Raw genomic sequence first — 15,487 nt, 5'->3', positions numbered from 1 at the left:
TTTCATTTTGCACTTGGCTTTTTTGACGATAAATGGGCAAAAAATTACTACATATTGTGCTAGAGTCAAATAATAGATCGTTTCATCCACGAAGACGCGCCCCACCATTCTTCCGCTAATGTTTGAGTGTTATCAGTACACGCTAAATCATCCATGAGTGTGCATGAGTGCACACACACACTACAATAATGCTCGGATTGCTCGGATCAAACTCCCCGCACCCCACGCGACACAGACTAAAAATTGGTGGGGCGCGTCCGAGTGGATGAAACGATCTATGCTGAAAGTTGATACATAGGCAACGATCAATAAAATCAAATTGTTTTTAAATTGTTTCTGTATGCCCTAGCGCAGACCTAAAGCCAGATTGTAAAAAATATGTTGAATTACTTATTCTCTAATTGAACAATAGTATAAAAAATTACTGGATTATGTTTTAAGCTTATCTATCTTACACAGTAAATTCTCTTAATAATACTATTTTTAAGTAAAACTACTTAACAGTACTTGATTTGTGATTTTTCTTGCGACTCCGTTTGCTAGAGTACCTGGAAAACAAAGAAAAAATTGTCAGAAAAGATAATTAAATATTATTATACAATAAACAAGATACAAAATAAAGTAAAAGATAAGAAAACAATGAAACAATAATATCAGATGCCAACAATCATCCAATCACTGTGCAGGGTTCCGTAATTCCCAAGTTAAAAGTAAAAAAAAAGTAATATAGGTACAAAGCCAAAGTACGCTTTTAAAAATCACTTTTACACGTCTCAGTATTAACCCTACCACTGCTTCGGGACAATAAATATTATGGTAAAGTATTAGAATGAGTCGAATCGAATTTAGAATGAGTGGAGTTCAAATACGTTCACAAGTAAAGACAGCAGTCATCCACCCATCGGGCACAGAATCTTAAAAATATGTCAAGGTCATATTTGGAATGAATGAAGCATCAAAATATTACGTTAAAAGCATTTCAAGTAGTTTCATTTATAAGAGGAAGCGAAGTATTTATTTTTAACACAGGATGGATTCGCGGACTCAAGTGTTTACACGCAGGGAAATACCTAGTTATCTACACCCCAGTTGTTATCATCTGACGCATTGAAAATATTAGTACAGTCAGCGTCACATGGTTCGTGACACCCATCATCATTTCAGCCGCAGGACGTCCACTGCTGAACATAGGCCTCCCCCAATGCTTTCCATGTTGATCGATTGGTAGCGGCCTGCGTCCAGCGCTTCCCTGCTACCTTTATCAGGTTGTTGGTCCACGTTGTGGGTGGACGTCCCACGCTGCGTTTTCTGGTACGTGGCCTCCACTCTAGAACCTTGCTGCCCCATCGGCCGTCAGTTCTGCGTACTATGTGCCGCTTGCTAATCCGTCGGGCACCCAAAGCGGCCAAAAAGTTGCAATCTTCATCCATCATTTCGAAGCAAATGATGGATGAAGATTGCAACTTTTCTTTGTTCTTCTGATTAATTCCGTTGCGGGTCCAATGACAGTTTAACTTTCCACCTGGACAAACTTGACCTTCACTGGTTGGGTTATTGGCGGTCGAGCTGTAGATCCAGGCTACACAGGAGTTGCAGCGGTGGGAACTAGAGGTGGGAATAGTCCCGTATTCCACTGTAACAAAGACGTGTTGCGAACTTTTTGGCAACTTTGGGTGTCACGAACAATTTGACGAAGACTGTGCGTCGCCTCTTACGACATCCACGGAAAGAGTGGTGGTTCTATACTCTGTCAAGTGATAGAAAGTAAAAATTGATTATGTATTGTTAAACCATACAGGAACGTTTCAATCACGCAAACGTTTCACACGCACGTATCACATTTCACGGTTGACGAAGAAATCACTGATTTTACCCGACTTTTAGCACCAGGAGGGTTATGTTTTTGCTAATGAAATCATAATTGTGGATTCGAATCTCAATTTTTTAAAGTTTTTAAATATTAACCCGACGGATTCTTGTCCATTTGCAACAGACAATTCGTCACAATGTAAAGAATGAGTAAATTCGTCACAGTTCATACATTTTTGTGCTAATTTAATGTCTTTTATGTGCTTTATGACGTAAATTCGTCTTTCAATGAATAAAACTTAAAAAACGTGTGACGAATGTTTTTTTTAAATAACTTTAAAAAATCGAATTGCCTAAGGTGGGAAGCGAACGGGTTCTCCCAATGTCTTAGTAGCTTACATGGTGAAAACAGCCGCCCGGCAAGCGAAAGGTCGTGGGTTCGATTCCCACCTTAGTTAATTAGATTTTTTAGTTTGAGATGCGACTCTTAACGCTAGCAAACCGTTGCAGCTCGTAATGACAACTTCTCAAAATGACAACCGGGTCGCAAAATGTCCACTTCTCGAAGTGACAACTTCTTAAAATGTCAACTTCGCTAAAAGACCACTTCCCATATAATGTCCACAATGACAAATTCGCATTTGGTCAACTTCGCATCATGTAATAACTATGTTGTGACGAATGAGTGCCAATTATTGCCAACCCTAACAATCATTTAAGGTCAATGGATCTCAAGTGAGTAATCAATATTAATCAATGCATTACTCATAATAAATAAATACCAGATTCTTAGGCGATTACTGCACGGACATCACCGATTTAATGAATGTGTGTACTGTGTTGTGTGTGCTATAATGTGTTTTAATTTTTTTTGAGCCGATCGCGTCAAGGAGGATTCCTTTAGCCCGCTTGATTTTCTGAGTGATATAATTAAAACATATTTTGTTTTCAAACTCATATTTTCTCAATTCTCACAAAGACCGCCGCGCCGATTAGAAAAAATCAAGTTTTATTTTTATTTAGAAAGTCACTGGATGCGGTCTGTGATCAGGTCAAAGTGCCTATCGCCGTTTCAGCCGAAAGACGTCCACAGCTGGACAAAGGCCTCCCCAAGGATTTCCACAAAGACCGGTCCTGCACCGCCTGCATCCAGGCACCTCCCTAAATACCTAAAGTACCTACCTATAATCATACATTATGCGGGCTGCATTCTGACCTTGACTGCACTTTGACCTGGCCGTAGACCGCATCCAGTGTGACAAATCCTTATTAAGAGAAAAAATCATATACCAGCCACACCGTGACTGACCTGGCACCTGGCAACTTTCTGAAGGTTAAATTGAAAGAGGAAACATTTGGCTAGTAATTATCTTTGCAATTAGTCTTCATATCACGTTTATTGGCGATGACGCGACTTCGTGATGCGCCAAGGTGAAGGCAAGAGGTATGGCTTGCTGAATTATTGTTTGTATCATGGTCATAAAATCAAAATCAAAATTATTTATTCAGTTTAGACCACAAGTGGCACTTATGAACGTCAAATATAAAAAAGAAAAGGTAGCCCTTATGGGGCACTTTACATGTCTCCTTATCTTTTGGGCCCTACCAGCGCTTCGAGACAAACAAGTGCTGAGAAGAAACACCGAAACAAACTCATATGTCCGATAGTAATCGCCCGACTAAACAAAATTAGCATTATTTGTATAGACTAATTGAATTCGTTCGTTCAGTTCAGTTTCAGCCAAATGACGTCCTCTGCTGGACAAAGGCCTCCCCCATTTTCCACAATGAACGGTCCTGCGCTGCCCGCATCCAGGCTCTTCCCGCGACCTTTACCAGATCGTCGGTCCACCTAGTAGGAGGCCTGCCCACGATACGTCTTCCAGCCCGAGCACACAAAAAACGGCCCCTAGTCCCCGGCGGCCCCACTATTTTGGACCACGGTAACGGTGGGGCAAGGGTTGCGAAGAATCATTGGGGGATGCTAAGCTACCAACACCGACGATGGAGTGCAGGTGCGGTTTTGTTCCCCAGTCGATGAAGCACCTGATGTCGTGCCCTGAGTGCCCAAGCAACTGCACTCAGGAGGATTTGATGAGTGCTGCTGACAACGCCACCCTCGTGGCGGAGTTTTGGGCTGACACTGTGTAGGTTTGTTGTCGACACGAAAAGAAGAAGAAAAACACCGACGATGGATCTGAAACGTGGTCGCTTACTATGGGCCTCATAAGAAGGCTGAAGGTCACCGAAAGGGTGATAGAGCGCACTATACTCGGAGTTAATCTGCGTGATCGAATCAGAAATGAGATTCAGGAAAATATCCGACATAGCCCGCAGAACTGCCAAACTGAAAAATGGCAGGGCTTTCCTCCCATTTTTCATTGCCCACCACTTCATCATCATCATCATCATTTCAGCCATAGGACGTCCACTGCTGAACATAGGCTTCCCCCAATGCTTTCCACGTTGATCGATTTGTAGCGGCTTCCGTCCAGCGCTTCCCTGCTACTATTACGATGTCGTCGGTCCACCTTGTAGGTGGACGTCCCACGCTGCGGTACGCGGCCTCCATTCCAGAACCTTGCTGCCCCATCAGCCGTCAGTTCTGCGTACTATGTGCCCTGCCCACCGCTTTGTTTTGGAGTACATACCTATCATTATCATCAACATTTTTCACCTATTCTATAGAATCTTGAAAAGAGGCTGACAAGGGTCAAGTGACTGAGTTTCTTGCGCTGCTTCTTCTCAGCACTGGCCCATTTATTGTCCCGAAGCAGTGATAGGATTAAAGTAATACTTGGGACGTGTAAAAGCACTTTTTAAAGCAAAAAAAAGCTTATTTGCAGAAAATAAATGACTTGACTTTTTTCAGTCACAATCAATCAATCAAGCAAAGATTAGTGTCATATTTTATGATCCACAAGACTTGACTTACTTACAGAAGCTATAGGCGCTTCTTTATAAGATGTTTGTAACTTCTCATTATTTAGATCCCTCGGAACCGGTTTTCACTTCAAACATAAACATCTAGATACGTCTTTTTTACAGGCAAAGGCAGATCAATGACCTTAGAGGCGATGTGTGTACGTGACTATTCCCACCTTTCGTTCCCACCGCTGCAACTCCTGTGTAGCCAGGATCTACGGCTTGACCGCCAATAAAAACCACACCAATGAAAACGGGACTATTCCCACCTCTCGTTCCCACCGCTGCAACTCCTGTGTAGCCAGGATCCAGCTTGACCGCCATAACCCAACCAGTGAAGGTCAAGTTTGTCCCGGGGGAAAGTTAAACGAAATTAATCAGAAGGACATACGAGAAGTTCGAAATGAGGAGATGTGTGTAAGTAACATTAGATACGATTTGCGTGATTGGTTCGTGTGTTACCCAGTGCGTCCACGCGCTCTGTGAGACCTCATAGTAATATTTGTGAATACGCGCGTTAATTTACAAATGCTGTCTGACTCCGCACATAGTATGTTATCGTAATTTCCGCTGATAATGACTGCGCGCGTAAAAAATAATTAGCACCATACATGTGTAGATAAAGCCATTGTATAGGAACCACTGGTGGACCGCGGAACCCTGGGGTTCCGTGGAAAGGCCGCAAGGGTTACGTAAAAAATATGCCACGTTTCGTGACCGACGTTGTTCGCTCGCACCGACTTGTTTACGCAAAAGGGAGGGGCAGGGCGTGCGGGCGGAGTAGTACGGGGGTTCCGCTAGGAAAAGTATAGTCAATTAGGGTTCCTTGGCAAAAAAAAAATGGGAAACCCTGCCCTAGGGGTTAAATTTTACAAAATCCCGTATTTGAGACTCCTAGCACTTGTAGTTTTTGAGATTGCGTAATGAGTGAGTCAGTCAGTGACCTTTCGCTTTTATAGATGCATGTGCATTCGATTTGCTGCTTTACTTAAGCAAGCATCGTTTATGAATACGGGCGTAGAACTCTTTATGCTACGAGAATTTGGCTATGTTTTCTGCTTAGACGACTCCAATGTCAATATACACTTCTATTGTCAACTTACCTGCATTGTATTGTACCTTGATGGCACATCGGGCTATACGTTTTTGTTGAAAAATACCACTTATTTCAACTGCTTAAGGTATGTTATTGTTCTACGGTGATTGCCTTGATGTGCGCTCGCGCAAAAGACAATAAATGTATGTCAAGGAGAGTTATATTAGTACAGTTCAAGTAATTGATTGTTAAACAACTATTTTATCACGTAGATATACTTAATTGAATGTCTAAGCAAACTGCTTCACACAGGTGAAATTTGCTCAAAAGTTGGCCAAAATTACGTTAAGTGTGTTTATGCCTATATATTGCTGTAGTCTGTCTAAAATAATAGTTTAAAGGTGATTTAAAAAGAAAAAGTAACAAATGTTTTCATTGATGTATTTAGTCTTACTAATAATTTGTTAAAAATTTGATAAATTTTTAAAAATACAATTACGATGCAGAAGTTATTTTTGGTTCTTTTAAAAGTTTTATTACATCTTAAGGATAGGGAATACTATTGGAATGCTATTCTGGGAACTGCCTGAAAACATATTATGAGTATTTTTAAAATTCATAAAAATTGTCAGTTTTGCAATATTTTGTTTAGGTGACGCAGTTTGACGCAGCTAATTTTGGTGTCATATGAAAGCCATAGATATGTTCTTTCGAAATATGAAAAAGAAACGGGTTGATCGCGCTTGATCATGAACTTTTTCACTGTTTAAAAAAAATAAACTGTTAAAATATAGACTTCTATTCAAACCTATATATCTATAACATAGTAAGTAATGTAGACTGTTTAGTAATACAGAAATAATAAACTAACCTGGAAGTATAGAATCCATATGTTTTATACCAAATATCCACTAAATAAAAGTTAAACGTTGTTGTTAAACAAGAGCTAAAAATTATAATAAATTACTCAACAAGAAAAACTGTTTATAGCCTGACCAGGAACATAAAAACCCTGGCATAGAGGCGCGTCAATTGCATTTGATAGTGCAACACCGAGTACAGTCGTACCTGTGTTAAATTAATAGGCGAACTTTATGTATCAGGATTCAGGATTACGGGCTAATTTGATATTTTCATAAATTAACAAAAAAATATTATTATAGGTAACCTGATTTAAATAAATTAAATGAAGCCATCAATCGAGCTAGTAGATTTATTTTATTATTCATCAATAATCAAATTCAGAACTTGAATATTCAACTGCAATGTCTGCTCATGAACGCTTCAAACTCGGTACTTCTTTCCCAATCCCATAAAATTCAACACTTAGAAAGTGACAAATTTTTTAAAATAGGTAGTTGAAACAAACCACAGCTAATTTTAATAGTGGACTGTACTATACGATAAACATGTCAGTCAATTTGACAACCTTTGTCGGAAACATTATTCAATGAAAATATTGTCCGAACCCTTAGTATTTCTCTTCGACAAATACTTTAACACATTGTGAACCACTTTTCTTTCACGACTATAAAAATATTTTAGCAATTTAATTCATAAAACCAATTGCGCACATTTAAAATAAAGTTTGTTTACACTTTGACAGCAATAGACTGACATGCAAGGTGACATGTCAATGAAGTTTTCAGTTACTGTTGCCATTAAAAGAAATTAGTACCATTAGTTTTCCGCAACATGGCGAGGGTTTTTATGTTCCTGGTCAGGCTATAAATCAAATGTTGTGGGTATCTGGATAAAAAGTGTTCAACTTTTTAAATATCATTTATAGATGGCTCCATATGTCTTGTTCCTATATTAGGTTACTAATTTAGAATCGGAGTAACTTTGCTTTTTTTAATTTTGGCCACAAATTACGTACATTTCACCTGTGTGTGCTTGGTGGATTTTTATGAGAGAGATGTCATTTTTTGCAAATTGCAATTTTACTTTAACCCTAGCACTGCTTCGGGACAAATATGGGTCAGTGCTGAGAAGAAGCAGCGTCAGAAACTCATGCCCGCACAGGATGACACACGAACTAATCACAGAGCTCTATTAAACGCTGTGCGTGCGTTCCGTTGACGATGCTGCTTCACTTAAGCAAGCATCGTTTGTCAATACGGGCGTAAAACTGTACCTACAATACAGTGTTTAGTAACGGAGTAAAAACAGTTAATGACTGAATGAGCCTGCAAATCTCATAGTCGAAAATAACTAAAAACCCACTTTCTGCAACAGACATTGTAAATATTGTAATGTAAACATTTAACCGTGGATTGGCTGATCTACTTCCTTTGTCTACTTCACAAACGATGCTTGCTTAAGTATAGCAGCAAATCGAACGCACAGCGTTGAATGGAGCTCTGTGATTGGTTCGTGTGTCACCCTGTGCGTCCACGCGCACTGTGAGACCCCATTGTAATGATTGTGAATACGGGCGTTACTGTGCGTTTCTCAATAGAGAAATGTTTTTGTTGGATAATATTCATGAGGTGTGGAATTTTAGAAATTTTTGAAAACGCAACATCTTTTCATCCAAAATACCTAGTGCCTGAAGACGAAAGTCTACAAACAATGTGTGATACCAGTGATGACTTATGGTTCGGAAACGCGGCCTCTCACTATAGGCCTTATACAGAAGCTCAAAGTTGCACAGCGTGCTATGGAAAGGGCTATGCTCGGTGTTTCTTTACGAGATCGAATCAGAAATGAGGAGATCCGTAAACGAACTAAAGTCGCTGATATTGCGACAGATTAGCAAGCTGAAGTGGCAATGGGCAGGGCACATAGTACGTAGAACTGACAGCAAGGTTCTGGAGTGGAGGCCACGTACCGAAAAACGCAGCGTGTGATGTCCACCCACAAGGTGGACCAACAAAGGTAGCAGTGAAGCGCTGGATGATGATGATGATGATGATGAGACGTAGACACTTTTGTGTCCAGTGGCTTCCACTTGACACCATACATCTTGGTTTCCTGTGATGGTGTGCCTTGGCGGTGCCAAATAGTGTCCGTTTGCGTAGCCTTTAAACGGGACTATTCCCACCTCTCGTCCCCACCGCTGCAACTCCTGTGTAGCCAGGATCTACAGCTTGACCGCCAACAACCCAACCAGTGAAGGTCAAGTTTTTCCCGGGGGAAAGTTCGTTGTATTTACCTAATCGGACGATGAAGTAGATTAAAAATCACTCAGTCTAGCTCAGGCTTATCTGCCTATCTACACTCGCGAGCAAAAGTATGGAATCACTTACATGAAGTTGTTTCCACGCGATCTTGTGTACTAACGAATTTGTTAGTAACAAAAAAAGTAGCACCATTTTAAAGATTAAACTTTTAACTTTAAATTGATACCAAATTCATTTAAATCACACCAGTATTTAAAAAGATATCCCGGCTGATGTGAAGAAGTAAGAAAAAAGACATGTACCAACTGTTTGATACGTCGCGAGTTGCGGCCTATTTACCCCCTATAAAAGCACGTGTTTTCGGATTTTTGCGTTCACACGTTGATCCATACACATCTCGGCTTCTTTTGACACTTTACCTGGGATTCTACACCTACAGATGCAGCACAAATCGTTGCACTGTTGCAAATAGGGCTCAGCCAGCGGGCTGTCGCACGTCAGCTCCACATAAGCCAATCCTGGGTTTCGAAAGTTTTAAGACGCTTTTGGGAGACTGGTGGCTTTATCCCGAGACCAAGTTCTCAACAGCACCGGTGCACATCGCAGAGGGATGACCGTTTTTTCATGTCAACCTCTCTATGAAATCGTCATTTGACTGGTACCGACGTCCAGCAAGAGCTCAGAAATGTTCGTAAGATAGCTGTTAGCGAGTGGACAGTTCGTCTAAGATATGAGCAATAAAATTTGACTCCAAATAGGCCTGCCACAGGCTGGAAACTGACGGCAGGTCACCGACAAGCACGCTTTCAATTAGCTCGCTTTCGGAAGGCGAGTAATGGAGGCGAGTTTTGTTCTCCGATGAATGCAGACTGTTTTTGAAGTGCAGCAGTCGAAGAGGTGTCGGGTCTATAGACGGCCTGGGGAGCGATTTGTGCAGTGCTGGTACGCTAAAACATTGGCTTATGGGGGTGGCTTGCTCGACTTCCCATCGAGATGTGTAGGAGCAAATTGAAAGCGTGCTTATCGGTGACCTACCGTCAGTTTCAAGCCTGTGGCAGGCCTTTTTGGAGTCAAATTCTATTGTTTATATCTTAGACGAACTGTCCACTTGCTAGCAGCTATCCTACGAACATTTCTGAGCTCTTGCTGGACGTTGATACCAGTCAAATGACGATTTCGTAGAGAAGTTGACATGAAAAAACGGTTTTCCCTCTGCGATGTGCACCGGCAATGTTCAGAACTTGGTCTCGAGATAAAGCCACCGGTATCCCGAAAGCGTCTTAAAACTTTCGAAACCCAGGACTGGCTTATGTGGAGCTGACGTGCGACAGCCCGCTGGCTGAGCCCTTCTTGCAATAGTGCAACGATTTAAGCTGCTTCTGAAGGTGTAGAATCTCAGATAAAGTGTCTAAAGAAGCGGAGATGTGTATGGATCAACGTGTGAAAGCAAAAATCCGAAAACACTTGCTTTTATGAGGGGTAAATAGGCCGCAACTCGCGACGTATCAAACAGTTGATACATGCCTTTTTCCTTACTTTTTCACATCAGCCGGGATATCTTTTTAAATACTGGTGTGATTTAAATGAATTTGGTATCAATTTAAAGTTAAAAGTTTAATCTTTAAAATGGTGCTACTTTTTTTGTTACTAAAAAATTGGTTAGTACACAAGATCGCGTGGAAACAACTTCATGTAAGTGATTCCATACTTTTGCTCGCAAGTGTAGTACTTACATGATAGCTTGATAATTTTACAATATGATTGCGTTTGTACATTACGAGTAAATAACAATCTATACACACAGATCGCCGCTAAGATAGTGTTTGGTTAATAATTGTTATCCGTGTGTTTTCGGCAAAGCTATCAGAAACTTCTCTGCCGGATAAAGTTTGGTATAAATAATTCGACCAAACTTTTATCCGAGAATAACTCATGGTATAACTGGTACATTGACAGTTTCATTATGGGAAATACGACAAAACTGACAATTTATTCTGAGATTAATATTTACTCTTGTTTGGTCGAATCCACCCTTAGCAGACTTCTGCTCTTTTTCCCCATCAATCTCTAATTTTTAAGTGACCCCTATGAAAAGAAAATTGATGGTAAAACGGGCGATCGATATCAACTCCTCGGAAAGGGGTCAGCACCGTATTAACTATCGCGAGCTGTCATCGTCTTTCGCGCGCTGTCAACCGCCAGGCGAGGCGTTTACGGTGCGGATAAGTGTGCGTTGCAGTATGGAGTTTCATACAAAGAATACTGACCGCCTCGAGTTGAAACGGATACGATCCGTTTCCGGGTTGATAAGTGTGCTTTGTACTTAAATTACCAATTGGATTTTTAGTTTTAGCCTTTAATTATCTAGCTAATTATCCAGGTAGCCGCAACATAATATACATCATCATCATCAACAGCCCTTTACAGTCCACTGCTGGACTATGAGCCTCCTCCACTATAGTGGAGGGTTTTGCCATAATCTCCACGCTTGGCAGGCGGGTTGGAGATCGCAGTTTAAAAGATTGATGTTTTTCAGAGAGCGCTGCTGCCCATTCTCTGTTTGATGTGTAGTCCCTAAGTCGCCTCTTACGACACCCGCGGGAAGAGTAGGGGTTGGTGACAAATGTATTCTACTCTGCCGTCACCACACGGCTATACATATTCAAGTGTATTTCAGTGTAATATATTTTTCGTCAAATGACTACAGAGCTGTGTTTAGTTGTATTATCATTATAGGTATTTTATCAGCTTCAAATCAAGGTCAAAAGTGGAGTGTTACGAATTCCAATTTGGGTTTAACTGCCTCACATTCTTACACGGAATAAAAAGCATAACCCTCCTTCTGGCGCAGTCGGGTAAAAAAGTTATCACGGAGTTTGAGTCCCGGGAAAGGACATAAGATAGTTTTTATTACGGTTTTTGAAACAGGGACGCGCGCGATAAAGTTGTTCTGTGACAGAAATGAATATAATATCTAGTGCTGGACAAAGGCCTCCCCCAAGGATTTCCACAAAGACCGGTCCTGCGCCGCCCGCATCCAGGCACCTCCCGCGACCTTCACCAGATCGTCGGTCCACCTAGTGGGGGCCTGTCCACACACTGTTAATAAAAAATACCAAAAAATAACTTACCTAAGTTTATACTATGGCAACGTCTGACTCCCTTGAGCTCTGATGCTTCCAGTCCTGGACAACCGCTTGCCGATCGTTTGGACGTGGAAACCGATGTTCAACAACGCTTCATGATCCAGTATCTTCCTCCCATCGAATATGTACGCTGGCTTCATCATCACATCGTAGATCTTTTTGAAGTCTAACTCTTTGAATTCGTCCCATTCCGTACATAATACTATAGCATGAGCACCCGTGACTGCTGAGTACGCTGAATCGTGGATTTCTATGTTTTTCCGCACCATTTCTGGCTCTGACGTCACTGATGGATGTGTGAGATCGTAGTAAATCTGCTCAATTTCTACTTTTGGGTCGTAAATGTGTAGTTTTGCTCCTTCATCGAGTAAAGTTTTTGATACGTAGATAGCTGGTGATTCTCTAGTGTCACCAGTATTCTTTTTGAACGAAAATCCTAGTATGGCTATGTTTTTGTCCGTAACAGTGTTGAATAAGGACTCTATGACTTTACGTGTGAACCGTGTTTTCTGGTAATCATTTAAATCGATCACTTGCTGCCAGTACGCTGCTACTTCTGGCAAGTTTAAGCATTCACAAAGATAAATCAGGTTTAGGATGTCTTTTTGGAAGCAACTGCCACCGAATCCAATTGATGCTTCAAGGAACTTCGGTCCGATACGAGAATCCCGACCGACTGCTCTTGCTACTTCAGACACGTCTGCCCCAGTAGCTTCACAAACAGCGGACAACGAATTGATGCTCGATATTCTTTGCGCTAAAAATGCATTAGCTGCTAGCTTAGACAGTTCCGAACTCCACGTGTTGGTCGTTAGTATATTCTTAGCTGGGATCCAGTGCTCGTACACCCAGCACAGCTCTTGAATAGCTTTCTGACCTTCCGGAGTGTCTTCCCCACCGATTAACACCCTTTCTGCCTCAACCAAGTCCACGATAGCCGTTCCTTCTGCCAAAAACTCAGGGTTAGACAGTATCTGATACTGTACACCAGGTTTGGTATTCGCACGAAGGATTTTCATGATGATTTCGGCAGCTTTCACTGGCACGGTGCTCTTTTCGACCACAATTTTGTTGCTTGTAGCCAGATCTGCTATCATACGGGCCGCCCCTTCTATGTATTTTAAATCTGCAGCCCTCCCTTTGCCATTTCCGAACGTTTTCGTCGGTGTATTAACCGATATAAAGATCAAATCGGCCTCCTGTATCCCTTTAGCAATGTCAGTCGAAAAGAATAGGTTTTTACCTCGACATTTCTGCACTACCTCGTCCAACCCTGGCTCGTAAATTGGCAATTTCTCAGAATTCCACTGCCCTATTCGCTCTGCGCTCTTGTCGCACACAGTAACAGTAATATTCGGGCATTTTAGAGCTATAACACTGCACGTAGGCCCACCAACATAACCCGCACCTAAACAACAGATTTTCTGTATCACCATTTTCACTTAGACTTCTAAAAACTAAGCAGACGTTTCCTAAAACCGATGGGCGGAATCCGGCGACCGCGTAGCCTCAATAACGGAATGCATCTGATGGTAATTTATTAATTTAGCTGTATTCAGCCAATCGCAATGCAAGATGAGAACGAGAAGTCAATGACATTTGAAACTACTTAATCTGTGAACTGTAGTGATGTGTGTGTGATTTAAGAACTGGGAAAGACAGCACTGATTATGGGAATGGGGTGAAGTACGGGAATAAATATTTGGGACAGTTTTCTATGAGAGATGAACTGAATATTAAAGATTGTTATTCCTGCCTGCCTGCCTGAAAAGGAGTATGTATGTCAGTCATTAATTTAATTACATAGACAGACTGCTCTCCTTTATTGATTGTGCGCTCGCCGCTCTGTCTATACCTTTTGGTTCAAAATTTAAAACAACATTCAGTTGATTAAGTAATTACTATTTAATTGGTGCATGTTTATGATAATAATTAATAATACACTCGGCATCAAATAAATCGCACCTCCCGCAACAAGCACTTCTAAAACGTATGCATGCATCCCCACTTCCCACCAACATTGGTTCCATTTGAAAACCTAGTTATAAACTTCATTTCATTAAATGAAAGGTGTTTTCCCAAAAAATGTGTTTTTAGAAGGATCCAGAGTCCAAACCAAAGCTTGAGCCAAATTTTATGGCTATAAAACTGTTAAATTGGGATTAATCGCTATCCATCTGTTAAAAAGGACACGTAAGATCATTATTTGGTTTTATAACCACAAAAATTGGTCTAATTGCTCCCAGTGGTGAGCCCCAAGTGAGGCCTTTTTTCAAGTCACATTTATGGTATTAAGTGTTAATAAAAAAAAGAAATGTGTTTTTCTTGGTTTATTATTGGGCTTTCAAATAACACCATGATTATGTCAGAAGAAAATCTTTAAAGTTCGCGTCGCGGAAGGTGCGATTTGTTTAATGTTGAGTATACAGTGTGAGTCACGTTAAAGTGTACATATGAAAATAGATGAAACTAGACCTATTTTTATCGACAAAAAAGAAGTCAAAAAATTTTTGAGTTTTTTTTTTTAATTTTTAAAGAATTTTTTTTCTTCCAATTACTTATTGTAAAGAAAACGTAATAACTTTTAAACTAAGCGGTATATCCTGATAAAATAAAAACAGTAATAATGCTAAATAACAGGCAATACTAAAAAAATACATAAAATACACAAAAAAGGACAACAAATAATAAAAAATGGTACTTTTTGAAAAAAATCTGCTTTTAAATTCATGTTTTTTTGGTTATTTGATAATTTCTTCCATAAAATGCCCCTATAACCGGTAGTTTTTATTACTTTGTATTATTTTCTATCGTATTACCTTCGTAAAACCAAAAATCGCATGTCTCTATCCCTATTACAACGTTTGCAATGATCGTTTGAACTAAGCCTCTCCGGGCGCGCCATTCAAAGCTTCGTTAACAACGAAACTGAAAATGGCTCTAGATTTGTAATTTTGATAAAGTCAAGTTAGATTTCAAATAAAAACAAAAGATTTCGAAGTAAAATAAGCATTTTAGTTAAAATTAAAATTGTCTCTACCTGTAGCGGAGAATAATGTTGTGGCAGGCCTTTGTTCAAACGATCATAGCAAATGTTGTGATAGGGATAGAGACATGCGATTTTTGGTTTTACAAAGATAATACGATAGAGAATTATACAAAGTAATAAAAACCACCTGTTATAGGGGCATTTTTTGGAGAAATTTATCAAATAACCAAAAAAACACGAATTTAAAAGCAGATTTTTTTCGAAAAGTATCATTTTTTATTATTTGTTGGCATTTTTTGTGTATTTTATGATTTTTTTTAGTATTGCCTGTTATTTAGCATTATTACTGTTTTTATTTTATCAGGATATACCGCTTAGTTTAAAAGTTATTACGTTTTCTTTACAATAAGTAATTGGAAGAAAAAAAATTCTATAAAAAATTAAAAAAAAATCTCAA

The 15,487-nt window shown here is 40.1% G+C and overlaps 1 protein-coding gene across 1 annotated transcript; it reads right to left on the bottom strand.

The window, feature by feature from the left end:
* Positions 1–203: 203 nt before the first annotated feature.
* On the bottom strand, positions 204–13,638 carry LOC135086077 (UDP-glucose 6-dehydrogenase). Its single transcript, XM_063980838.1, has 2 exons — positions 12,027–13,638; positions 204–548 (listed from the first exon to the last, which is right to left on the bottom strand). Exon 1 carries the CDS (start codon positions 13,475–13,477, stop codon positions 12,038–12,040), a length of 1,440 nt encoding a protein of 479 aa, XP_063836908.1. The 5' UTR covers positions 13,478–13,638; the 3' UTR covers positions 204–548; positions 12,027–12,037.
* Positions 13,639–15,487: the final 1,849 nt, after the last annotated feature.

This window comes from Ostrinia nubilalis, chromosome 30, assembly GCF_963855985.1.
Source record: "Ostrinia nubilalis chromosome 30, ilOstNubi1.1, whole genome shotgun sequence".
Classification (NCBI taxonomy): domain Eukaryota; kingdom Metazoa; phylum Arthropoda; class Insecta; order Lepidoptera; family Crambidae; genus Ostrinia; species Ostrinia nubilalis.
The sequence above is the reverse complement of the archived record's forward strand: the minus strand, read 5'-3'. Positions and strand labels throughout refer to the sequence as shown.

Coding starts and splice junctions, on each gene's coding strand:
- LOC135086077 (XM_063980838.1), bottom strand. CDS start 13,477: ATGGTGATACAGAAAATCTGTTGTTTAGGTGCGGGTTATGTTGGTGGG.